Consider the following 21,211-nt stretch of genomic DNA (forward strand, 5'->3'; position numbering starts at 1 on the left):
TCTCTCAGGTCTGGATAACTAAATTCCAATAAAATTTCAGGGACTGATGAAAAGTTCATTTTTCCTGGAACAGCTGAAGAAAACAAATACCTAATGTGAGCACCAGAAAGGTGCATTACACAAAGCACAGCATTCAAGCATCTTTTTTCAGAAGGGGGTAGGAGAGGTGGAGGAAGAAGCAGCTACACAGCCTGACAGAAATTTAGTAAAAAATTTTACATTCTTAAAGCTTCCTACTAAAGCTATCCTATCCATATCCTACTAGGGATAATTAAATTACTGAAAAAAATACTTGTGTTCTAAAACTACAATAGTAAACAAAAAGAAATTCTCATTAACTGCTTGTACATCTGCTTTTTCATGCACTGATGGAACAAGCATGTCAGAACTGTGTAAAATATCCTAATCTTAAGCACGTGCATTCCCTAAATATAATCTGTTTCAACAATCAATTTGTAAATTTATTTCTACAACAAATGTATGGTGTTATATCCTACTGAGATAGAGTATTGGATTGCCAAGTACAAGACAATACAAACAAGCCTTTAAAAAGTATACTGAAAAACATTTGCATTCTTACACTAATTTAAAACTACCAGATGGAAATGTGTTTGTGATCTGCCAACTTGGTACCACAATTTGAGTTGTGAAAGAACAACTAGCCACAAAATTACCAGAAAGAAGTGGAACAGTTTATCCTGTACAAGTCACATATCCTAAAGGTAGAGTCTGTGAAGAACAACAGAGTGAAAGGATAGAAAATCATTACCATAAGTCTTGAGACAGTGCACACATCCTCTTAGCATAAGGAAAGTCTGTAAAGTAGCAATTAGAGAATCCTAGAGAAGGATGGTTGTGGATGATATGAAATAAGCACAGTAATGTTGAGCACTTGATATAATTAAGGTCTTAAAAAGAAAAGTACCATTTTGCCATTTAACATTCATCTTGCTTTGGCACACTGCAATAAAAAATTTTTATTATACTTAGACTGTTAGATAAAAGAGCTGGGATGGGGGGATATTCTCTAAGCTAGTTGCTTAGACTTCCAAAAATCACATCTTCTTAGGATGGAACTAAGAATGCTTATTCTTTTTTTCAGTTGTGTCTCTACATCTGTTACCTCATCAGACTTGGAATTGCTGTCTTCCTCACTTTCATCCAGTTTCAAAATTAGGGAAAAGATTCTTCTCTGCAGCCAGCACAGCTTGGCAGTTATTACCCTCTACAAGTACTTCAGCTGAGCTGGATATACCATTTGAGGGAAAAGTGTTTGAATTAAAATCCTTGTCTAGTCTCATGGCATCCTGTATGAAGGTAGCATCTAGTGCAGAAATCCTAGTAATTATGCATACTCATGAATAAGAATGCCTATTGAAAAACAGGAAGCGTTACGGGGAAAAAAAATTCTTACCGAAGTCCTGACAACTATTTTACTAATAAAACAAACACATCAGTAAGCATCTAGCACAAAGTATCCTTCACTTATTACAATGGTAAAACTGTAATTAAGTTATGAACACAAAATAAACATCATTATAAGCCACTTAAATGGTCAATCAAGCTAATAAAGGAAGCTTATTTCAATTCTCAGTTGTTACAAGGTGTGATGTTTGCATGCTGCTTCCTACTATCTGATACCAAATATAAATTATCTTACCCATAATCAACTCATCAAATAAAGATATTACTGGATAACTTTAAACATCAAAAAGATTACGCTATACAGACAAGACGTTTCTGCTTTTTCCTTTGTTAGTAATCCAGCTTTTAAAAAAATAATTCTGTGTACATAATCCATATGACTGAGGCCACTTTCTCATCACCTTCAGGTGCAATGACAAAAGGGCAATGACAAAGCAATGGATCTCTAGTCTGGATCTCTGAAGGCAAAAAGAACCCCTTAAAAATTAATCATAGTGACATTCAATTTAGCTAGAAGAACTGCCATACTGTGTAAAATAATTGTAAGAATAGTTTTTAAAAATCCATAAATTATAAAAACCATTCTAACCTTTTCCTATTTCCAAGATATCTCTAAAAGGTTAGACTAATTTATCAGCAAAAGGAAAAATGTAAGATTTCACTAGTTCATTCTTTCATTTATATCCAAGTTCTTTGCAAGGAGCTAGAAGGTTTATAACTACCCAAACCCACATTATGATTGCCTTTTCCCCTCTCATTTTTGTCTCTTCCCAAGAAGAAAATAATGTTCAATTATTAATGACCACTAGCACACACAAACAAAAAGAATACAGGCTGTCACTTCATCCTCCTTAGATAAAACCTCCTCAGTAAATAAAACTGAAAGGAAGAGTCAATGTTATCTGCAAATAAAGAGCAAGCATCCCTTATCAACTTAGATCAGCACAGCCCAGATCAGCACTGATTTATATCCACTGCACGTCTTGCTTCCCTTAACTCAGAATTGCACAAAAAAGCTGTAAAAAGAGCAGAGGTGGCCCCCATTTAGTTCAATTATCTTCATTCTTCCCACACTGGCCTGTGCAATAGCCTCAGCTTCAAACTTGAGATATTTTAAATCCATGTAGCAGGAAACTGTACTTGAGTATTTAAATTTTTATCAACCCAAAACCATTCTTCTATTCAAGCCCCTTTAATGTTTTCTACAGGTTTAAAAGACCAAAAAACTGCCCAGAGTAATTGACAGAAGTACTTTAATAGAGTTGCTTATGATAAATTGATCTTGAGTTTGGATTCTCCACCAGCCTCAGCACCACCTACATTAAAGCAACTCTAGCGCTCTTTCAAAATTAAATCTGATCTCTTCTTTCTGAAGCTATACTCAGAACTATAAGAATAATGTGTAGGTGTTTGGTTTTATGTGTTTGATGACATTTTGCCCTTTTCCACCTCTGTTCTGCTTTACAACACACACTCCTAATTCAGAGTAAGAAACAGGTTATCGTATTTATTAAAAGAATTGCAGGTTCTACAAAACGCAATATTTAAAAGAGTCTAGGAAGCAAATTTAGTCCAAATGTGATGCAGTCATAACATGAACACAGTGTGAATCCATTTAACAAGATTTTCTATTCCCCTGAGAACTCCGAAATTACTGGTTCCTAAATTGCCCGGTTTATCTTCCATCAAAATACCCTAAAATATAAAAATTTGACTACCACCCAGTAATACATAAAGAAGCACATGAATACTATGAAGCATTCATGTATTGCACAAATAAAGAAAGCCTAGGACAAAGATGAAGCTTCACAGTTTCCATCCAAGAAAATGGGAATTACAAAAGTTGTAATTTTAAGCTCTCCTATTGCTAAAAGCCTTGTAGCATCCATATGCAACAGGGACAGTCTTTAGAAGTCATAGCATAACCCTAAGTAAAACTTTTAGGCAAAATTACTGGTTTTAGGAAACAACATTATGTAATACTTTGATTTGATTATTACTCCTTCTCAAGTTTCCCTTAAATAACTACAAAAATTGTAGTAAAGATTTCCAGTTTTGCAGTCACACTTACTACATCTGTAATAAGTGTTCTTGAAAGGGCTCTTCCAGGTCTACTGGATACAGAATAGTGAAAAAACAACCTATAAAAAAACTCAGATTTATTACTATTTTACACCAATGAAATCTAGAATGCTTCTAAAATCAACCCAGATCTGCTCACACAATATTGTTTATAATAATATACAGACTATGGTAACTCTCCAAACTCACTATACTACAATATTCATGCACATAATTTTTAAAACTCAGACACTACAAAATACCTTTAATTCCATTTATCTTCTGCATCATTAACATACATCTGTGCCTCTTTCTAGCCCACAAGCAAGGTTTTTACAAAGCATCATACTGGCAAAAGAAAAAGTACAGTAACTTCTCACCTAAGGCTTTTTAAATACACCATAAAAGTATGTGGTACCTGATGCAATTTCAAGTAATCAGAAGTGCACCACAAAAGTGTACTCGGTTCCTAAAGGAATACTTTTTTTTATTTCAGGCCATTTACAAAAAGATGTGACTGTTCCAACTTGCACTCTTGCTAAGGTACATCTTAGAAAACAAGTATCAAAAATTATGCTCACCAAAAATCCATGTAAAAATACTACCTACTCTTAACCAATACAGGTAATAAATTAGTAATATTTTTAAAATCATAAATTCATAAGAACATATTTTTTGAAATCAAACATAAAACCGGTTGCAGTGGGTAGGAAGCAGAATAACCCAAACAAGTACCTACCCCTGCCCTAAAACCCTAATTCTCTTCTTTATGTGCGAACATAAGCAAGCAGGAGAGAATTACAAAATCAGATATTATTTAAGTATCACAGAGGAAAAAAGGGTTATGCAAGAGTCTATAAAGCCTTTTCACAGACATGATCTTTGTCAAGTTTTGAATGGTTGGTTGTGCATGCACATAAGGTTTGTTTCAAAGGGCAGATTTTTGGTTTTCTTTTTTGTTGTTGTCTTTGGGGATGAGGGGCTGCCACATAAATTGGCAGCAAAGGAGGATTCAAATCTCAGGGTGGAAAGATCACTTCTTGTCACTGCATGTTGGCATTCATGGAGAGATGCAAACAAGCACAGTCCAACTCCTGCTTTCAACCATCCCAGAAGACTGATACTTTTATCAGGTGATAAGGAAGTCTGAGGAGTCTCAGGAACCCATTATAATGGGAAAGACTAGGCAATTGAAATATATTGAAATGTATTTTACCATTTTAATTAACAATTAAAAGCAAAATATCAATTTTCTCCGACTTCAAAATGGAAATTAAAAACAACTTACACTTTAACTAAACTACTAATTCTTGTAACCACACCTGCCTTCTGCTCCTTCCTGCCTGCCCTAACTAGCTATTATTAATAGCACAACTATTCATTATGAAAATTTTCTAGCATCCACAAAACTTCTTTTCCCACTAAGGTAAATTCTGTTAACTTGAAGCTTTTTAGCAGGCAAAGGTTTTATCTAATAGTGTCAAAATACTTTCACTAGTATAGTTAACTAGTACAGTTAATCAGATGTTTGTCTATTGTTCCAATTTTACAGGCAGGCACTCTCATCTTGTATAAAATCCTCCACAAGTAACTTTAAGTTCTTATTTGGAATATTCCTCATTTCAGGCATTATCTTAGCCCTGCTGCATACCATAATATATTCTCTGTTTTAACCAAAAAACATGTGCTGTTTTGTTCTCTAGATACAAAATTTTAGTGGAAAAGGGCAGCAAAACCAAGTTTCTACCTCATGCCTGTTATGAGCTCTATTGATGTAGAGAGAGCTGTCTTACCACTCAGACTTAACTGACACTATCAGAAATTAGAGTTCTCAATATAAAACAAAATATTCTAGCAATTAAATCCTATTCCAATAATCGTTACAGTCTTTCTGTCTTTGATCAGTAAAGCCTAAAACAAATTATATCTTTACTTTAAGATGTAAACTGGAGCAAAAGTAACCTTTTCTGTCTAATTGGATTTCTGAAGTTGAGGTGTTCTGTTTCTATGATGTATGCTCTCAGCAGCAGTGATCTCTTCCAGGACACAGACACTCAATCCATGGACTGCTGGTTCATGCCTCGTTTTAAACAGACACACTGCTACAAAACTACAAATGGGACAGTTTTAAAGCTAGCAGCTATCTTCAACACAGCTTATTCTGTCTGGCAAACAAAGAAGTGAGATACTGAAATTCTGTACCACATTATAAAACAATACTTTAATAATACAGGTTGACCAGGATATTTCTAAAACCTATTTGTGATGTTTCTATGTAAACAGTACCAGGTATTTGACACAGTAAAAATAATTAAAAGGCCCTATATTGTCATGCATCATTTCCCTCAAAGTCCAGTATTTCACCAATCTCATGACTTCCAGAAAAAAACTATGCCTGAAGATCTTCCAGTCTCAAGCTGGCTCACTCCTGGAGAGCACTGACTACTGAATCTGTACATGAGTAGCTGTTCAACTGGTATGTAAAGTAATTTAGGATTTCTCATGCCAGAATTTCAGATCTTCCTGTGGTTATGATACACAAACACTCTGAGGAAATGTCTCAGAAATATTGTTGAACAACATATTTCCCAAAAAGCTGAACAGAGTCCAGTCAACACAGTTTTGCATCTAATTCCTGCCTCCTGACACCTTTAATGGAATCACAGAGAAGCAATGTGGAAATACTGTAGCATGAAGAACTGAGGTTTTTATTTTTATAAAGCATGGGAAATTATCAACAGCATAAGCTATCACTTAAACATTGCCCACCAAAAATGTAATATTTATCTGAATATAGATAAGGTTAGTGAAATATTGAAAGGTATTTAGAAAAATTTTGACTGCCTAAAATATAGTTTAGCCTCTGCTTAGCATCTCCTGCCTCTAGTGCCTCCTTCTTGAGCAGCAAACAGTACCCTGGCACCAGTAAAATCATTTACTCTCTTCCAGCCACTGTGTAATTTGAATGGGGGAGATTTCAGTGACTGTGTAATTGTAAAAAAGGAAATGCTCCTACTGCTTTACAAGTATTTCTACAAGTTTAGCAGCAAGGCAAGGAAGAAAACTTAGATAAAAGAATTTGTGTAATGCAGCAATCTATTGCAGATCATCTTCAGCAAGTCAGCATTTATCTTCAACAAGCTGTACAAATGTTTTCAGCAATTTTAAAATGAGCTCTTCCAATTACTGCATGCAGAAGTACAAAGAACTAGATGTTCTCATTTGTATGAATGTCATAATAATTGCACTTGTTTGAAGTTGGCATTGAGGGGTGAATCACCTACAGAACTCTGTTATTGTGACAGTAACACTTCCACACCATTAAATGACTCTTAAGTAATGACTGCATTAGACCAGAGCTAAACGTACATTATTTATTTAAAGGTTTTGCAATATATTTTCATCTACTTATAGCACAAATTAAAACACTTGCATATACCTTTAAACATGAAATATAATCTTGCAAAAACTCCCACAAACAACCCTTACAATTTAACTTCTGCTATTTCCTGTTTCAAACATTTTATTTACTTTGAGATCCTACCTGAGAGATTCTGCCATGCGCCTTAAGTCTTCATTTTGCTGCTTTAACCGTTCCAGCTTAGCAAGGATCTTGGACAGCTCCCGACTGGAGTGGTCTGGGTGCTCGCTATCTCGTACCAGGTGCCCACCAATATAGAACAGCAAAGTTCCCCAAGCAAAGAGGATGAGCATAATCCAACGCCAGGAACCAGTCCATGGCCGCATTTTCAGAAGTTCAATTCACTCCAGAGCTGCTTCCACTCACAAGATAGCAAACATTTTCTTAGCTTGTACAAAGGTGGACAATTCCAGCTCCTCTGCTTCAACACATTGTACCAGAGAAAAATTATTTTCAGTGTTTGTCTTACTGCAACTCCTTAAAGAAGATTCTTATAAGGCTGTACATAGAAAGCATTAATATTGCATCATTCTTCATTTATATTCTGCGGGAAAAAAATAAAAATAAATCTGAAATTATAATTCTGATAGGTAAAAATATAGAGGACTGCAACTGAGCTAAATGTATTGTCATTAACATTCAAGAATGACAACAGACAATGTTAGTACTTTCTGTCACAGAGACAAAGAAAAAAGCTTTTAACTTTCCACAGAACATCATGCTGAATTCACAAATGAATGACAAAGACTATGTAATTAATCCTGGCTTTCATACGGCCAGAAGAACGCTGCTATTTATAAGAGAAATTTTTACCATTTTATGTGTTGTTTCAGACATTAAAATAGCTTAAAAGTCACTCTGGTAAACTTAACATTTTCCTTTACTATCAACAAATAGCTTTTATTTAATTACAAATACATCTTCATTTTTTCACTTTTATTAACTTTCTTCTCTATTTTTATCATGACTGCCACTCTAACAAATGAGTTACAGCCATTTTAACAGTATATTCTGTTATTTGCCGGTATTTAAAAATCAGGCATGACTTTAGAAACACTTCTCTGGTGTTTCAAAACTATCAAACCTATTTTGACAAGTTGTTATTATTAAAACTAAAAAAAAGCAAAAAATGCTCCAAAGGTAATGCCTTCTCTCACAAAAAAACCACCATGCCATTTTAAAAAATGCAAAATCATCTCAACTCATTTTTACTTGGCAAAATATCATTCTACTAGGGAACAAATTTCCTCATCTATCTAGATCAAATTTTAACTGACAGCATGTCCAGTGTCTTCTTAAAGTACTTCTACCCTCTCTTCCTCTTTCTCAGCAATGTAACATTTCTACCTTTTTTAAAAGGCACATATATGCCATTCTGACTCAATTTTCATTTTTTAAATTCTCAAATCTCTAAATGTACAGTATTTCCTTTGAGATACCATCCACATCTACCTTCTCCCAAATTATTCTCTTCTGTTTGATCCTTCTTTCACCTTAACTTCTTTTTAATTTCATTTAGTTATTTTATTCTGTCCCCACTCATTTCAAGTCTAGAGCAAAATCTTCCCAAATTGCAGGAACTTCCAAACTCATCCAGTTATGGAAATATGCCTGGAGCACACACTTCCAGATACAGTAATTCTAACCTTGAAAATGTTTAGTGTTTTCAACAGCACTGAAAATGCTGAAAAATTTCTCAAGTTATCTTGAGAAGAGAGGTAGTTCGTATATGTTTAAAAGAGACAAAAAAAAAATCCACTTACGACTAGAAAGATGGGACACAATCTTACAAGTTTACAGAGTACTTTGCAAGCAAAATATTGACTTTTTTTCCAATCCGTTTTTCATAAAATATAAGCTTAAGCAGACTCACAAATCAGATATCTTCTTTATCAGAGGCAGCGTTGGTCTGTCTCAAACAACAGTGTTAGCAGATCAGACAATCAAAAATCCACAAAATTGATATAACAATTCATCAGGAACAGATGGTATTCTTCCAACAGTTCTAAAGAAGTTAAAGAATGCAATAGTTTAATTATTAACAGAGGTGTGCAACCTCTTACTCATAAGGACTTTGTAGCAAAGGAATGGAAAATTTTAAAAGTAAACTGAATTATTTCTAAAGTCCACAGCATGGAATCCTGTAATTACAGACCAGGAAAAAAATATCTTTGTCTCAGCCAAACTGGCAGAAATAATAAGATGAAATAAATCTGCAGACATAAGGATGAAAGTAATCAATGTATAAAAGTACTAACATTACTTTTAGAAAGACGAATTGTGCCAGATAAATTTATTAAAGTTCCTCTGAAGATGTAAACAAACACACAGGCAAGACAGAACCAGTTCTAATTGTTACATAATTGATTTGGTCTATGTGTATTTTAAAATGGCGTTCAAGATTCCCAAATTGTCCCAAAAAAACTAAGCTGGATGGAAGAAAGATTGTCATGTGAGTGCCCACCCCATTAGAAGAAAAGAAATGTACAGTAAGACCAGATCAGTCAGTTCAAGTGGAAAGAGTGAGCAGGGACCTCTCTGCACCCACAGCAGACTCCATACAGCTTGACATATTCGTAAGTGTTTGGGAAACAAGGTGAAACATGAGGTGAAAAACTCTGATAGCAATGACCTGAGATGGTCATCACGATGTTTAATGAGCAAAAAATCAAAAATGGGGAAAAAAATCAGTTCATCAGTGTGCAGAGTTGTGTATAAATGACCTTTGAGGCCCATTTTGAATGGACTTTAGCTGTGATTGGAAATTGTATGAAAAATCAGTTCAGCATTGGGCTAAATGCAACAAAGTCCTCACAGGTTTTATCAGATTTCTATCAATCTCTGGAGATGTCATTGTTCTTTTGATAAGTTAGGTCACAGTAGAGTTAATATAAAGTACAGATGCTAAACTAGCTGAATGAATAGAAAGAACATTCTGAAAAAAATATTAAAAAGCCTGTATCTCAAATGTGGTGTATCTAATTATAAATATGCTCCAACAGCACTTAACTATCAACTTGGTACTGTAATGTGGCTTTTACAATAATTCTTTTATTTCATGCTGTTCTGGAAATGCAAAATGTCAACATATTTGACATTTTGTCAAAGTATTTGACATTCCAGGGATGAGATATCCAGTATCTCGGGATGTGTCCTCCCTGGAAGAGTTCAAAGCCAGGCTGGATGGGACTTTGAGCAACCTGATCTAGTGGCATCCCTGCTTGTGGCAGGGCAGCTGGAACTAGATGATCTTTAAGGCTCCTTCCAACCAAACCATTCTATCATTCTGTGATTCATTATTTCAAAGTTCACACAAGATCTTTATATAAATCAAAACAAAGGAAAAATCATCACATTTTTAAAACTGTTCAATTTTTATAGCTTGTGTCAGGTTTCTGAAAGATCTCCATGTGCAGACGTATGCCACAGCTATCTGCCTGACAGATAGTCAAGATTTAATGTCAATATTTATAGTTGTTTAATTTTCTACAGCTGTTTATGAGGTTTCATACTGCAAACTAAGTTCAAGACTGCCAAGACTGAAAGTATGAGCCTTGAGTTAGAAAAAGCCCCGCAGCAGCAGCCCACAAATGCAGCAATTCAAACCTGCCATGGATCATAACATGGTTATTAACACCATCTGGCACTGAACATCTAAATAAGAGTCCACCAAACCTGAAAGGAGGGGCAGAGCAGTACCAATAGATATATTTTATTAAGCAGGAGACAGAAAAATACCTAAATAGCAGTTGTTAGTGTTATTATAAATTTATGTTTTAATTATATAGTGAAGGCCCTTTATCTAAGAATATTATGTTAGTTTTCTTTTACCAGAGAAAGCCATAAATTTTTATTTAGTAGTTAGTCATTCCCTGAGATTTACCATGATTCCTTGTCTTGCATTTGATTAGATTTACCCATAAACTTATATTTTCCAGGACATAAATACATTACATGGTATATTGATAATTAGCTATTTTTTTTCCTTCGATTTTAGATTAGTTTTGTTTCCTTTCTAGGGGATCCTGAGAATGGTCAGCTACATTCTTACAATGTTACTCTATAAAATAATGTTAAAAAAAATCTCTTATCTCTTTCAAAAGGCTTACCCTGGATATATGGAATGAAAAAGAAAGTGTTCCTCTATTCTTCTCATCAGCTCTAGAGCAATCTTTCCAGCTAATTTTCTTAACAAATTTCATCACTACACACAGTTAAGAGGGTTTTTCAACTGATCCCTCAGGTAAATCATGTCCCATTTATAAGAGCCCAGCTAGCAACCACAGAAATCCCAGCAACAGGTGCTAGGCCAGGCTAGGAAAGGCAAAGCTCAGAACAAGCAGCAGCTTCCATCAGCGTAGTAAATCAAAGCCAGCTTTAATGCAGTATCAGTGTGGGACTGCAGATGTCACAGTGAAATGGTAACTTCAGTCATTCCTCAAGGTATGCTTGTAAAGACACAACTTTTAGCTGCCATGAAATAAAGCAGTTTGGTATGACATTAACACTGCAAAATCTTCCATACACAAATTTGAAAGGTCTCCTGGTTCCCTGAGAGAGAAGATGAAGAGGCTACAGATATCTATAAAATTTTCTCAACTTAATGAGAAATAAACAGCACATTGATGATGATTAAAACGAATGCTTTTTGGTTTTAAATGTAGAAGTTCTCTATCACTCTTTACAAATTGATTTGTTACTTCAGCTACTAAAGACATCAAACCAATATCAGGAAAAAGTTTTGTAGAATAAGAACAAAATAACATAAAAAGCAAATGCTGAGTTGAAAGCATCATATACAGTAACCTATTTTTCAGGTTTAATTTAATCTTGAATGTTTATTATAAAAAGTCACTACAAAATTTGCAGCATTATCTAATGAAACAAAACAGGTCTGGTAAGAAGTGGCTTCCATAAATCATTGGGAATACATAATGTTCAATGCATCAGTTGAATGAAAAATAACACTGTGAGAAAGGAACTCAATTTAAAATTTATTTATTGTAAGTGCATAGCACAGAATATGTGGTTAGTGTCACAAACTTCTTTGGACTCCATGAAGAGGAGACAGAATGTTTACCTAAAATAAGAGTCTGCTTCAAGCCTTAATTGGGAAATCAAATTGTGCATACTACACATGTAAAGCACAGTTGCTTGTAAGAATGTGATAAAGTTTTGTTGCCAAATTAACAGGAAAAAATTGGTTAAAAAACAACATTGCTTCAATGTAATGCACTAAATGACTAAGAGAAAACAACTAAATGAAACACTAAAGAGACTTGATTAAAATGATAACTAAAAAAAGTAACTGAAGTGTAGCACCAATATCTTAATGAGAAATAATGTGCATCCATGTTGAAGTTATTTTGCTGTAGCAAAAATGATTAATAAAAAAAAAAAAAAAAAAAAACAAAAAAACAACCCCCCCCACAAAAATACTATCTTTCTTCATCTTGCTCCCACAAAGCCTTCAAGTTATTTTAAAGCTTTAAAAGGTACTTAAGAATTTAAAAATTTATTAGCTCAATACTATATAATTTCAAATGAAAGGACATCTTCTATGGCTTAAAAAAGGTTCTTTTTAATGTACTATTTCACACATGCTTTCAATAGTAAATTCAGTGACACAGTGTGTATTTTCTCCTTGTGTATTTTTGCCTCCTACAGAATTCTGGTCCCAGAACAGCATTATGATTTTTCTTGGCAATGTACAACTTCAAGTTATTTTAGATAAAATTCAAAGCAAACTAAGCAAATCTACTTTTGGCTCAACCACCTACTGGCCTAGGAAAAAAGTCTACCTTATGTAAGCTGAAAAGGAGAAAATTACTCAAAAAGTAAAACACACACCCTCACTACAATAAACATGTACAGGACTATACTTAAGGCATGTACATCACCTGAAATTGTACAATGCACAAAAGATGAAATTCATTCCATTGTAAGAGCTATCACAATGACTTACCATTAACTGTGAAACACTCAAAAAGCAAGTTACACCAGACATACAACTTAGACTGAACTCTCAGAACATTGTTAGCTTCCCTTAAAAGCAAACTTAAACTGGTATTTTTAGGATTTCATATTTTTAAGATTTCACTAACAAAAATTACCTTTTTAGAAAAGTATTCTACTCTAAGTAATGTCAGCCTGTTGTGCTCTCATAAAGATGAAAATTAAAACCAACTTTCTGATTCCAGTTCCTATTTAAGAATAATGTGATGGCACAGCCTCTGACAAAGGATTAGAGCCTAAGGAAATAATCCTTTTAGGATATTAAAATAAAACTAAGGATCAAAGGACAAAAGTAACAAGTAAATCCTTCTGTAGTGTTTGATAAAAATAAGTAAACCTTACAAATATTATTCATGGTGTATGCAATGCATTCTTTATGAAGACTTACACAGTAATTGAATCAAAATTCTGCATGTAACACAAGGCATTGCTGGTGTCTTGTATGAGCCAAATACTTGCTTTTCTCTCTTGGACCTGGCTAATGCAATGCATCCCAAAACAGGATTTCTCTTTTCATGGCCACATTGCTCTGGCAGTCAGCAACCATTTTACAAGGACATAATACATTCAAACCTTTTTGCATCTATCTCTCTTCAAATTTATAAGCTCCTATCTTATATACAGAGATTCTTATTTTTCATCCTTTTAAATTTATGTTATTACACTTTATCCCATTCTACCACTCCAGTATCCCACGTAAAAAATTCTTGTACATTTTTCTGACCCCATCAGAACCCTCCTCTATTTTGTGACCTTTCATAATAAACTATTATGGTTTTGTGACATTGTCACCACTGAAAACACCCAAGATGTAACATGGTAATCAATTGCATTAATCAGATCTCTCCTCCATGGTAATCAATTGCATTAATCAGATCTCTCCTCCAGGTTGATACTCTTCCTTGCAGCACAAGTCCCTGTCACTTCATATTTTCAGCTACTTCCTTTTCCAACAAATGATTCTATTTTTCATCCACAATTTCTCTCACTCAATATAGAACTTTCTATGTGCCAAGAAATGCTGAAAAGGATACATACACATTATCTCCCCAACTGTGTTTCATTGGGAAATTGACCCCATTGAACCAGTAAGTAAGTAAACCCAAAACAATACAGATCAAAAAATCTTTGATAACAAATCTATGCTGCATTTATCTAATTTCCCATTTATATCTACCTCTACTTTGTTAACCATTTCTTTGAAATTTTTCTTCATGCTTTGCACACTACTGTGATCAAGCCAGGACTGGTAATTATTTCTAATTCTAGCGTTCACATCTATCAATCCCAAGAGACCTTTTCCCATTTAGTTGCAAACATTTTTAGAATCGTGACTGGAAACAATTTGGAAAGCATTTCATTCATCTATAACTTTTTAATTACCTTTATTAACATACAAATTATATCTATTGTTTTCTTCAAGCAGAGAACAGAAACCCATTGACAGAGCATGTATTAATGTTTGTGTTCTAAAAGTATCCAAAATGAAGTTCATTTAGTTTCCTAGTCAAGCTCACTGGTTTAGTTTTATTTTTTCTCCCCGTAAAAACTATCCACTTCCTCTCTTCTCTGGAACAAGGACATAAAATTCATAGTATTCCATATATATACTTATTGTAGAAATTTACTTCTTTTTCCTTAACTTTTATTAACATATATCAGAGGCCATAAGTAGACATACTCATTAGACTCACTATTGACTTGTACATCCACAACACTCTCTTTACTAGTGTTACTCTCTGTAAAAGTCTAATTTTATACCTGTACAGATTGCTCTGAGCAATTTGTATGATATTCTCTTCATACAGTCCCTTATGCTTGTACATTAATAAATACGATCTATGCATCTGATACAATCTGCAGATAATTCTCAAATTAAACATTTGAGAAGAAGAGATGGTACTGAGGGACTTTCTTAACTGTGTCAGAGCTCCAGGGCCACTCATTTGGTTAGAAAATAAAATCTTAGAACAAGCTCTGGAGAAAGATACAGTGTGATTTATCCTTCCTGAAATTTCACTATAGAGGTTCTGTCACAGAATGTAGAAGTTTGATGCTTTTTCAGACTTACAGAGATTATGAAGAAGGCAAATTAATAGGACTTGAGGAATTAAAACCTTGAGTCTAAAAGCAAGATCATCAACTTGAGATGAGTCATCTGAAGATTAATTTAGAAGCTTTAGCACAATACATATTATAATACAGACAAAACATTCAAAGCAGGGGAATGTAGGAGAAGATTCTGGTATTATTTTGGAGCTTATAGTGTGTATTTGATGTGAAATGCTCAGCTGAGCAGCTCAGAAACTATTTTCAATTTAAAAGGTATTTTATACCTGAAAGCAACTTTGCAAAAATTTGAAATGAAAACACCTTCAGAATGGAAGGCAGAGGAATAAATAGGCAAATACTCAGGATTACCAATTAGTAATCTTGTGCCAAATTTATTCTTCTTTTAGGAAGTCAATATTTACTGATGCAACCAAAAAAAATCAACAGAATAAGCACATGTAGAATACAAAGTAAGGGATCAAGGGATCATCAACAGCCCAAGGGTTGCTGCATTTGCAACCAAAGTAGCATCAACAAATTTCCTAAAAAGACGCAACAGCGATCACCAAACCAAGGTGGCTACTGCTTTTTTCAAATCCTCAAGGTGGGGTGTATCAGAAAAACTTAGGCTGAGAGAATATTAAGTGCAATTTCCCTCACAAGTCTAAGTTCAATCAGAATAAGCAATGCATGCAATTATTTCCTATAAGCCTCCTCCTCCCTCAGTGATCCCTAACTACCACAAATACCTGAGTTGTTATCAAGAATAATAATCTCTGAAGCACTGAACACAGTCTTAGTTCTTTCAACCCAAAATAATTTCTATTATTACTTTCTATTTTATTCTATTCCTTTACATTAACTCCTTGCTGTTCAAAATGGTAAAAATTACTCAGGTAATTTCGGGATTTTATGCTTTGCAAGTCTAAATATCCACAAATAAGAAAAAAACAGAAACAAAACCAAAACAAAATTAAGCCAAAACAAACAAAAAAAATCCCACAAAACCAAACCCATATACTTAGGAAGTTTCACATCAATAAATCAATCAGATGATAATGGAAATTATTCCTCAAAAAAAAAAAAAGCGTGGTTATAATAAATATAAATGTTTGATAAAAATTTTTTTAAAAAGTAGAAAGTATAAAAGATTGATTCAAAATATCTAGAAAAATAAATCTGCATGACAATTGCTAGTTATTAATTTTTCATGACCAAAAAACCAGTTCATTATTTAAAGTTCCCATGATAGCTTATTTTATACAACATGTCACATTGGATTAAATTCCTTGTATTTAGTGCATCACACGGTCATGCTGGTGCAAGTGCAGCAGAAAGTGCCAGGGAAGTCTCCATCCTGGGAGGCTGGGCAAAGCTCCAAGCAATGAATTCCAATCAACCCTACCTTGATCATTGGTGTGGGGCTAGAAGACCCCCAAAGAAACTTCCTAAAGGCAGCTATGATGTGATTCCATGAAATAAAAACTTTTACAGTTTTGGTGTGTAAAAAATATTATTCCAAAAGGCATAACATGCAAACATACAAAGTATTTTATCAGTCACATATACAGCAGTGCATTTTAAAAAATCCTAACTTTGTAACACATATGAAAAACAGCTTACCCTGTCCATGACAGAAGGAAGGAAAGACAACTGCATCATGGAGGTTGGAGGTTAACATGTAATTCCACTATTCCAGCAGTCAGTGAGATGAGTAACTGTTTGAAAGAAAAAAAGAAAACCCTTTAATTTCACATTCTGTAAGAACAACTTCCTTTTCATTTACTCTTCATCATAACAGTGAGAAAGAATCTAATACTTTCTTTTAAAATACCACATTTTCTTCTTGTTATTCAGCTAATCACAGATTATCCACAAAGATCAATCACTCAATCAGAATATTTTTAACTACCATCTTTCATAATATCTAGATTAGGCTACAATGTGATCTAGCAACCAAAGAATTAAATCAAAGAATATTTTAGGCTCTGTATTGATTTTATGAGTACATTTTACAAGTCAGTCTCACCAGGCCCCAATTTCCCTTGTCAATATTTGCCAACTTCAAAATTATGTTTGAAGTTGATTCATTAATATTTACAGATACCATCAAATTTGCAGCTGAAAGATGTTATACATGTTGAATGAGAGATATAAATCTGCATAATCAATTAAAGCAGTTCAGCCATTTAGCAGTTTTGTCAAATAATTGTTTACCCATCTCTAAGCATTATGCCCTGTTCAAAATATCAGGCAAAACTTTGAAATGGAAAAAAACAAAAAATAAAATCCAAGACAGAATATTTAACCTTAATTTTACTAAAATTAATAGAAGACTATTCATATATTCTCTCATATCTGTTATCATTTATGTCTTTTTATAATTTATAAAAATTATGAATTTGTTAAGGAAACCTTGGAAATAATTTTCTTTCAATCAAAATTTTAAAAGTCACTAGAATAATCACTGGAAAAATCACAGATCTGAAAACTTGGAGAAAACAAAATACAAGTAAGTTGAACAGCTCTTTAAAAGTATTCCACAGCAAAAGAATACAACTTCCAAACTTTCAAGGAAATTCCTGCTATCTTCCAAAGAAACATAAGCTTTCTTCATGCAGTTCAAGGCTTAAAGGCACTGAATTAACTGTAAGCAAGTAGAATCAACAGTACACTCAGAATGATAATGGGGGCAGAGTAAACCTTGCAATTTTTTTTCCCCTTTTCTTCTTTCTTCCCTCTTCACTGAGTTTGCAAAACTTAAACTGTTAATTATCCTAACTGTTACTCTAATAAAACTGAGCACTTTTTCAATTAAAAAACATTTGGTTTCCTTTGAAGAGCTAATTACATAGAGAATGCCTAAGGTGAACCACATGAAAATTATGGCAAATTCAGGGTCCTATGCCCCTGTAGTTACTAAATTTATTTCTACTGGAAGAAAAAAAAAACCCCAAAGCACACACACACAATAACAAAAAACACAATGGAGCTAAGTACTAATCCTACTTCAACTACATAGCTTCTGGTCAGAGATAAAAAACAAATTATCAAAACACCAATTTAGGTACTTTTAGTATCAGAGACCAATTATTCCTCCAAATTATGCTACATGAACACCTAAAGGTTCAGTTATCACAACAGCAGTGGCTCAGAGGAGTCCATACCCACAGCACTTGGGGGCTTTTAAGCCAAAGCTATACATAGAACACTGACCTTGAAAGAGTTTATCAGGAGTTAAGAATCTAATCAGAAGTAATTACTTTTCTAAACTAGATAAAAGAATCAACAGTACACCAACAGTAACAAATACAGTTTGAAAATAATAAGCACTCCTTCATATTAGATTCAGTAATAAATATAAGTGCTCATAGTTCTTGTAGCATATTACATTTGAAAGCTTCAAAAAAGATACAGTAATTTCTCTTTTTTTTTTAAATCAATATTATTTTGAACAAAAGAGGGAATTGCACCTTGAAAGAAAAAGAGCAGAGTACTTGACAAATATATACAAGATTTTCTGTCAAACAGACAAAAACTCACTGGTGACTCTTCTTTTAGAATGATAAAAGAGTCAATTACAGAAACAATGCACTCCTCCAAGGAAATTACATGTATGGATTCATTTTAATAAGCAATGGATAAAGCAGCCTTCACTTTTACAGTCCTTTTTAGCTACTAGGATAATACATTAACCAGAAACACAGTGAAGTGAGAAGTTACCTTCGTTTAATCTGAACTAATGATATGGTGTTGTAAGATAAAACTTACCTCAGACAATGAACAGGACAGTCACATGATAGTAAAGGTTTATTTTCTCTTGTTTACTTACTGTGTTGACTCCATAGAACCCTATTCTAATAAAACCCCAGTTGATGAATAATGAAAATTCAAACCTCTAACACCAAGCATGATCTTCCTCCACAGTAACAAATTAATAATCTACTGATAATTTTTGAAGAAGCCTCATTTCAAAGAAAACCAGGAAGAGAATCTTTGTAAGCAATGAAGTGAAAGATCAGACTATGGAAGTTAGAAGGACATAACTTATGTGTTATAAAAAGAAAGACTTTGTGACATTGAATTGTTTTTTACACTTGCGAATAAACACATAATAAACTCTGAGAATTAGGAGTTCCACCTGGATAAATTTGGCTCATGAGGTAGGAGAAAGTAGCTCCTAAACAAATAAGTGCTTATTTCCTTTTAATTAAAGCATCAAAAATGCTTTCAAAAATATACAGTAGTTGAATCAAGAAGCTGAACAGAATAAGGCTTTCTGCCCTGCATTAGTCATTTGAGAGTTGACAAAACAGAAATGGTGCATCCCTTTCTTAAGAGACTTAATAGAGTGTTTGCCTCCTGCTTCAGTGCTCATCTGGGACCAAAGTACAGCTGCCTCTTCTTGGGGAAAGTGCAGCTCCCTATCAGTAGAATAATCTACTGGATGCCTTGGGAAAGGAACAGAGAAGAAGAAAAAAAACAACCTTAAGGTAATATTTAACTTTTCCATTCTTGTTTCTGCTGCAGCGCTCCACTAAACTTTCCTTTCTTTTCCACTTGCTTCCCCGTGTCATTCCTTAATGGCTGCAGACATCAGAAGCAAGATCAGAGGTAAGATCTTTTCTCTTTTGGCTGGCATCAAAGCAACATGCAAAAATCTAATAACCAGGAAACTTAACATCAGTCTGTTCACAACTCAGCTGGATGTTTATAAATCAAGATGAAAAACAGGCAGATGAGAGAGCTGCTGAGTTTGTAATAGTTATGCAAAAATGCATGACACCTGGCAGCCATAAGAAAACTGAAGTGATATTTGCAACCAGGAGGTTTTGCAAAATCAAAGCATGCGAAGGCTATACGGTATTCAGATGCTGGGGGGGGGAAAAAAAAAAACAGTCACAGAACTGAGCTAAAAGACTTTGTTTTTATACATGGCAGGCTTGGGGACTGGGTGATTTGACAGAAATGCCAGAATACAGTTTTGAGTGGGCCACATCAGGGAAAGAATATCAAATGAGATCATTAACTAAATAATCAGACTTACTTTTTTATCACCATTTTCTAGTTCAAATTGAACCATGTTTTATGCAGTACTTATATTAGAGCAAGACAAATTTTACTGGGGATTGAAAATAGTAATATTGCCATATGATAAAAATGTATCTGCCTTAACCTTAATTCCACTGTGTCAAAACATGCAAATCTTAGCCTGCAAAGATTTCCCTTGGCATTTCAGTTTCCTTTTACTTGGGATACAGAACTTTACACACTAAAATGCACCAAAAAAGGCACCTAATGAGGTAATTCAAGTAGCCATTTACTTGCATTAGCATACAGGTTCATGCTGTCTAATTTACACTGGTTTGCAGCTTTTGTAGAGCTCCAGGCCACCAAAAGTTGACTGCTTTCTGCATGTGATCCTCACCATCACCATAGCTCAAGTGCACCACTGATCTAAGATCTATTCATTTCTTTAAAAGTGAAGGAACTGAAAAACTCAAAGCACTTTGTACAATAGGAAGGCTAAGAATAAAACAGAGCTATGAAGTTGCAAGTCAAAACCTCACATAATGCTGCCAATGCCTTTTCCTCTCAAAATTGGTGTGACACATTATTAAGGAAAAATGACAGGTGAGTTTAAAACTTGCTGAGTTTAAAACACCTTCGAAAGTATTAGCTGCTTGCTTAGCTCCTTTTATGTCCTTTTAAACTTAATACTTTAAGTTTACACTGTTAATCAGAATTCCCATTTTTATTTATAACAACTATCCCTAATGCATAAATTTGGTGTCAAACCACAGCAAGTGCTTTAATGAGTGAGCTATTTTCTTTTATTTGTAAGATGGGATTTTTGTGTCTCTGTGTCCAGATATATATAACTTTTTCTACAGCAATTAAAGAAAGCTTGATGTTTTTTACCAAATAATACTTTTTTCTATAAGGTAAACATTCTAAAAATAGGATTTAAAATTCATTTTCCATATAAGTGTCTGTAATTATTAAAGCAATATTAATACTTTACAGTAACAAAAGACTTAGAAGTTCAATTTGCATATGTTCTCAAAGGTAATTCTAGTGAAATCCCATTAAAGGATTTCAGACTGATAATAAGTAACAAAATGCAGGATTCTAAATCACCATTTGAATCAATGTAGAACTCAAGCACTTGTAGGAAAACCCTAAAATCGTGTTATTCTTACTGTTTCCTAAGTAAACCTACACAGCCACAGAGAG

At 33.9% G+C, this 21,211-nt stretch overlaps 1 protein-coding gene across 6 annotated transcripts in view; it reads right to left on the reverse strand.

Annotated features, from left to right (window-relative positions):
* Positions 1-21,211, reverse strand: part of FUT8 (fucosyltransferase 8) — a 96,250-nt gene that overhangs the window by 37,310 nt on the left and 37,729 nt on the right. For 4 of the 6 annotated variants that reach the window (XM_059849312.1, XM_059849307.1, XM_059849309.1 and 1 more), the window contains exons 3-5: positions 16,598-16,692; positions 8,781-8,912; positions 7,031-7,451 (exon numbers count right to left, since the gene is read on the reverse strand). In XM_059849312.1, coding sequence (XP_059705295.1) covers positions 7,031-7,233 — 203 coding nt within the window. In that variant the 5' untranslated portion in view covers positions 7,234-7,451; positions 8,781-8,912; positions 16,598-16,692. The remainder of the gene's footprint in view (positions 1-7,030; positions 7,452-8,780; positions 8,913-16,597; positions 16,693-21,211) is intronic. The other 2 variants (XM_059849310.1, XM_059849311.1) reach the window with 1 other exon arrangement.

The sequence above is a fragment of the Haemorhous mexicanus genome, chromosome 6, assembly GCF_027477595.1.
Source record: "Haemorhous mexicanus isolate bHaeMex1 chromosome 6, bHaeMex1.pri, whole genome shotgun sequence".
Classification (NCBI taxonomy): domain Eukaryota; kingdom Metazoa; phylum Chordata; class Aves; order Passeriformes; family Fringillidae; genus Haemorhous; species Haemorhous mexicanus.